This window comes from Hyalella azteca, unplaced genomic scaffold, assembly GCF_000764305.2.
Source record: "Hyalella azteca isolate HAZT.00-mixed unplaced genomic scaffold, Hazt_2.0.2 contig17690, whole genome shotgun sequence".
Taxonomy (NCBI): domain Eukaryota; kingdom Metazoa; phylum Arthropoda; class Malacostraca; order Amphipoda; family Hyalellidae; genus Hyalella; species Hyalella azteca.
Window position 1 is genome coordinate 228,023 of NW_025947465.1, and position 5,980 is coordinate 234,002.

At 40.1% G+C, this 5,980-nt stretch overlaps 1 protein-coding gene across 1 annotated transcript; it reads left to right on the plus strand.

The window, feature by feature from the left end:
• Nucleotides 1–289: 289 nt before the first annotated feature.
• LOC108678202 (protein tramtrack, beta isoform) lies at nt 290–5,642 on the plus strand (the record flags this gene model as incomplete). The annotated part of the gene is made up of 8 exons (XM_047885364.1): nt 290–464; nt 1,875–2,048; nt 2,233–2,418; nt 2,864–3,059; nt 3,676–3,869; nt 4,279–4,410; nt 4,891–5,034; nt 5,457–5,642. Coding segments are annotated over exons 2-8 (1,125 nt in total), but the record flags the coding sequence as incomplete, so codon positions are not given.
• Between the last annotated feature and the right edge of the window lie 338 nt (nt 5,643–5,980).

Sequence of the window (5,980 nt, forward strand, 5' to 3'; positions counted from 1 at the left end):
GTACCGTGAGGGCGCCTTGCGTTGCTCGGACCGTCCGACAAGGAGGCGCGAGTGTATTTGATGAAGAAATTCACCGGATTTTGTGCTACAGCTCTATTGTTGTATTTACCCAAATATGGTGCCTTGCGCACTTTTTTCTATCATATATAAGCTATCCAATTATTACCAACTTAAGTATTAATTTATTACCTGCGTATTTTTACATCTTGTTCATTCTCGTTTGACTACAAAATCTAAACCCTTTTCCTTTTTTCTCTGATGTTCAATTGTTCATGATGTGGCGTCAAACCGCTTCGTTGAGAGCGATAATCATTTTTATGTCAATGAAAATTTTTGTGTGCTTTTGACGGAATCAGGACTTGGGTTTTATTTTAGCGAATATCAGCGTAAAGATACACGTGTTGGCAAGGGAGTGTATCATGGCCACAGCAATACTTTTTTATAGTTTCATCGAGAACTGAACTGTGAGTCAATTTATTTAGTTGTAACAATAAGTTTGTTTAGATTGGTATTTTCTTTTTCTGATTTTTAGTGAAGAGAATTATCGCTGGTTTTCGAGCTTGATATGAATTTGAAAAATTAAACATTACACAATTTATAGCTCTACAAATTGGGGCGAATTACTTTCGGGTGTGAAAATAATCGATCATAGTGCCATTTACAGACCATTTCGTGCGCTCGTGAAAATTTTCCCTTCGATTTGGAGTACTGAAGACATGACTGAGTATGTATTCTCTTTTCGTCTTTTCAGTGACTGGCATGCTTGTTGGGCATTTTGCTCAATTGATAATATTATTTCAATTTCTATTCGTACTGGTCATGAGCAACTGCATTTTTAAAATTCGTTGTAAATTTGACTGGGCCGATGGTGATGCGTGGACGGCATGCGAGATAAAGATATAGTTTTGGGCCCACCCTTTCATATCCATTCTCTACTGTTGGATCAAGCCAGCGTGGCTGGCCCTTCAGCTGCAACTCTTCCGCGTACACCTGCCAAAATACGCCACACCTGCTGCGTGTTACTGCTGCTCGTTCCCCACAGTGAGACAGCTTCGTCTAGTTAAACTTGCTAGGTATTAATTATTGCGAAGCTATTTCATGAAGGATTTACATTTTTCACGTCGTTTGGACTATTTTTTAGTGTCCGATAAAGGTTCCTTCTCCTCTTCTGCATTTTCAGGGAATTTTTCAAACATTTCTCCAACGTGAGGAAATTTTGTCGTTGATAAACCCTTCTCTCATTTGTGATGAAATAGAATGGATAATTCTCTCTGTTATGCAATATATAGCTTTCATTCTCTAAAAGGATTCAATTATGTTGGAATTTCTTTACTTTCACGAATCTGATCCGCGATATTTGAGACTCTAAGAATTAAGAAAAATTAGCTACAAATTGTTCATAATAATCTTTTTGGCGGAAAAGATACTAGCACGATTTAACCGTAGAATTGTTTCTTTAGTCAACGCCGCTATCGGGATAGTGTAAGAACATATAACGATTCAATACACATTTTATGCAATGGTTAAATCGGTTTTCGTTCGATAACGTATCCCTTTTTGCTCGATTTTTAATTGAATAAACTACTAGATAGAGGCCGCATAGTATTTATTTTGGGTTGATCACTCGAGTCTAGAGCTGAATTTTCTCATGTTCCCCTTTGGTGATTTTCGGATGCTCTTCTTGGCTTGTGTTCTTTCAAGTTGTGCAATGTGCATTCCATTAGCGTTGCTGCCAGGTGACCTCCAGAGCGCGCTGTATTAGACTACAAGTCTTAGTTGTGGTTGATAATTGAATTTATGGATCTTTTGATTCAGGAGTTTAATAATTATGATTTATGCTGATATTTGATCTCTAATAATTGATATATTTCCAGATAGTCGTTCACGCGCCATTAGAAGCACAAGCGTCACGCGATCAACTTTGAGCACTGCAACTTCGGCGAAGTGAAGCGCCCGGCAAGATGTCTGAGTCCAGCGGATACTTGGCGCTGCGATGGAACAACCACCAGAGCATCTTCGCAACGACTCTCGATGATCTACGAATCGCAGTTAGTTTTGATAAAAATTTACAGCCTTTTCTATTTATTCAATTTATAACACGCGTATCTCAACGCAGAAGAAGAATTCAATTTGGAAGCTTGTCTGACGAAGCGCATTAGTGCGTTGATATATGGAAACCTATCCAGTACGTTTCAAGTACCACAATTTAACTCACGGCTCTTTGTTTGACAGGAAAGTTACTGTGATGTGACGCTGTCCTGCGGCGGGCAATTCTTCTCAGCGCACAAGTTCGTGCTGGCGACGTGCAGCGATTACTTCAAGGAGATGATAGCACGCACGCCCTGCAAGCATCCTGTGGTGTACATGAGGGACGTCTCTCCGCATGACATGGAGGCGCTCCTCGACTTCATGTACAAGGTGCAGATTCAGCTCCTAATGTAAACGTAGAATTTTATGTTTTCAGAGAAATCGAATTCGAGGTCTCGGTTTCTCAGATAAAAGGTAGTAGCTATACTGTATTTTCCGAGCGCCATTCCACGTATTATTCACCAGTTTCTGGACAAAATAATAAGATTATTCTGGATTGGGTCTAGATTTGCTCTACTATTCTCAAACTTACTCCGAAAAGCTTAAACAATCGGAGTTAAAGAACACAAACTTCTGCCCCTCGTTTCTCATTATTATGATGGCTAGTGCAAAGTATGTGTATGCGTACTTTAAGAAACAAGAAAACATTAATGGTGAATTCGTGAAGGCTGAAGTTGATGTGTGTTTAGAATTGATTGTTCACAAGATGGCATTCACATTATGTAAATTAATAACTCCTGGATTTATCGTGGTATTAACAACGTACTTCTTGTAGGGCGAAGTTCACGTGGCGGAGACAGAGGTGCCTTCGCTGCTGCGCACGGCGGAGGGGCTACAAGTGAAGGGTCTAGCGGTCCCTGACAGCCCCAGGGTGTCTTCCCCAGTTCCTCAGTTGAGGGTACCACCTCCTCAACTTTCTACCTCCCCATCAAGAATCGCCACGCTCGTCCCCAAGAAGAAAAGAAGTGCAGGTTAGCAGCTTTTACAATCGTGGAAGCTATTTTTGTTAGGACTATGCGAAGCAAATCTATGAATTTTGTTAAGTGCGTAGGGAATTGGTTAAAATGTCGAAGCACCTAATAATTTCATTTTACCCCTCTATTACTAGTATAATACTATCGTACCTCAATAAATGTTATATCAGCAGCGCTCCATATTGTTTGAGAAAACAAATAATAACCAAGCGTGAACAGTTCTTATTCTTTTTTATCAGTTGGTTTCACATCCTAATTGAACGTCGTCTGAAGTTACACGGTGCAAAATTCAGAATCTCTATTTATCCTTATTGTTAGTTTTTATATTTTCAGATTTTAGATGGTTTATTTGGAAAGGCTGAACCTCCTCTGTATCGTAATCAGTTCACAATTATCCTTACAAGAATTTTTTTTGTGAATTTTCTCCGATGCGTCTAAATTTTCCCGGAAAACCGCTTCCGGAAATTTGTACATGATATTTTCCTTGAAGATTATGAAGTATCATTTATCAAGTCAAACTTTCAGCATTTTTCATCGTTTAATCAGTTTCTACTCCATATTCCATAATGAATGCTTCAAAGTATGTTATTCAATTTGAATTTGTTGCTTTCAGACGGATCTTTTAAGAAAGACGAGCCTCCAAGACTGACACCTCTGCCTCTGAACAGCGGAGGCGCTGCTGGTCAAGTCAACTCACCTGCTCAGGAAACGTCCCCTCATGGGCGTCTTTGCGGCCCACCTCAACTAAAACGCCAGAAAGTCGCCCCGAGCCCCGTGAACGGGCCTTGTCTGGCCAGCACGTCCAAGGTAATGATCTCCTTGGATCGTTGACGTTACCTGGTGAAGGTATGAGATTGTTGACGTCGGCGAATGATTTGGGGAAGGGAATGGAAACTTGTCAATGCTTGAGAATGTTCGTAATAGCGAGTAAACGCCCTCTTGCTTATGCCTGGATTTTTAGCAGGCCGAATGGTTTTGAACAGAAAGATTAGAGCATTAAGTTACGGGTTCGAATATTCAAGATTGATCCCACAATAATATTTTATAAAATGTATCCATGGTGTGATAAAACACTTGAAAAGAAGCATCATCACTCATCAGCTCCGTTATTCTTAAACCGTACGTTAGACGAAGTTTAGTGCATTTTATTTCTACTTCAATAATAGCATAAACTAAATCATAAAGAAAAACCTCTTCTAACGGACTTCTTCTTAAGGCGTCGTTGGGTGGCATTTCGAAAGATGCTTCCATGGGCAACGGAGTTTGTTTCGGCGCCAAAGAAGGATCGGTTGACCGCTCGTCTTCTTCCAGCGACGACCCGCAACCTGCTCTCATCTCTCCTGAAAAAGTTAGTCACGTCAAATGCTGACACAAAATTATCGTATTGATGATAAACATCAATCCTTTTCAGAAGCGTGAACCCACATAATGTTGATGCTAAGCTAAGAATTTATCGCAGCAATTCATGGTGGTGTTAATATTACTAACGTTAATTTCTTCTCATGATTGCAAAATAAACAATTTTTGTAAATGGGTTTATGAGTCTTTTAGTTTTTTTCTTTGTTAGCGAATCTTTTACTGATTTGAGAATTTATTTTTTCACATTGTCGAGATGGATATTATTTGCAATCAAGAATATTCATAAATGATCTGTGAATAAGCAGCTACACGACTATTAGACTTATCGACCATACAATCATATTATATCGAAGGTAAAGGAAACCGTTAACAAATATTTAAGTGGAAAACGTAATGCAGAACGCCACAGTATGAAGAAACTAGAAGAGATTACGAAGCATCAGCTTATGTATTTATGTTTGTTTCAAAGATGCCGAATAACAGCGTTGTCGGAGACGACGACCTACAGCGTAATGAAGATTGTGACGAGGCTTCATTGCTGTCTTCAGTCTCCAATCTAGTCAAGGAGGAAGTCTTCCGCTCCAACGGCCCCCTAGACAACGATGATGATACGGTACGGTTTGTCTGCATTGAAACTTGTTGGTTGTATTTGAAAAAATCTTCTTCGGTTGCCTATATATAATTCATGTTCGTTGAATACACGAGCAGCTGGATCCTGTTGGTAAAAATAAATAATAACGTTGTCATAATTAATAACGATTATTACGATATTTGTTAATTATTACTACGACGTAAAGATTAAGTTTACTTTGCATATTGTTGTACTCAATACAAAAATCATCCATGAACCAGGGTTTATTTTGCTGGAAGTTAATTATTCTAACTCGTCGTTTGTGACGATCAGTCACAGGATTTCAGTCGTGGTTTATTGGCTCTACTTAGTGGCGTGTCTTTTGTTTATTGAGTTGCATATCTACAGCAAACTTTCTACGCGTAAGGATAACTTCAACCATTCCTGACTTGTTCGTCGTACAGAATGACGTGCTGCAAGTTGACCTCAGTGAGGACGGCTCCCAGTTCATCATTGGACCTGGCGGTCGATTTCCCAACAAAGAAGAGAGTTTGGACGACGAAAGCGGCGATAACCAAAAGAAACCGTTCGTGTGTCCTCTCTGTGGCCACGACTTCACCAGGCGGGATAACCTGGCCAATCACCTCAAAGTAATTCTCACGTTCCTTTGTATAAAGTTTCATTATTTATGCTAAGTTGACAGTGTGATTTGTGTTGCCGTCTTAGCAGAGGAGCTAAATTTGCCGTACCGCTATAAAGTTGTGGGAAAGGAAGGGCTTGAAAAATGCGATGAGGTTTAGGACTCAACCCTAGTTTTCGGAGGGAAGTGGCACGTGTCTCACGGTCGCAGGCAGCAACTTTGACTGCTTTCCGCTACCCTACCAATATGGTAATGGTAACGTCGTTGCCACTTAGTGGTTATTGCTTTTAAGGACCTTGATATGGTGTGGGAGCTACAAAACGACATCCTTCTCGGACCCAGGCTGTT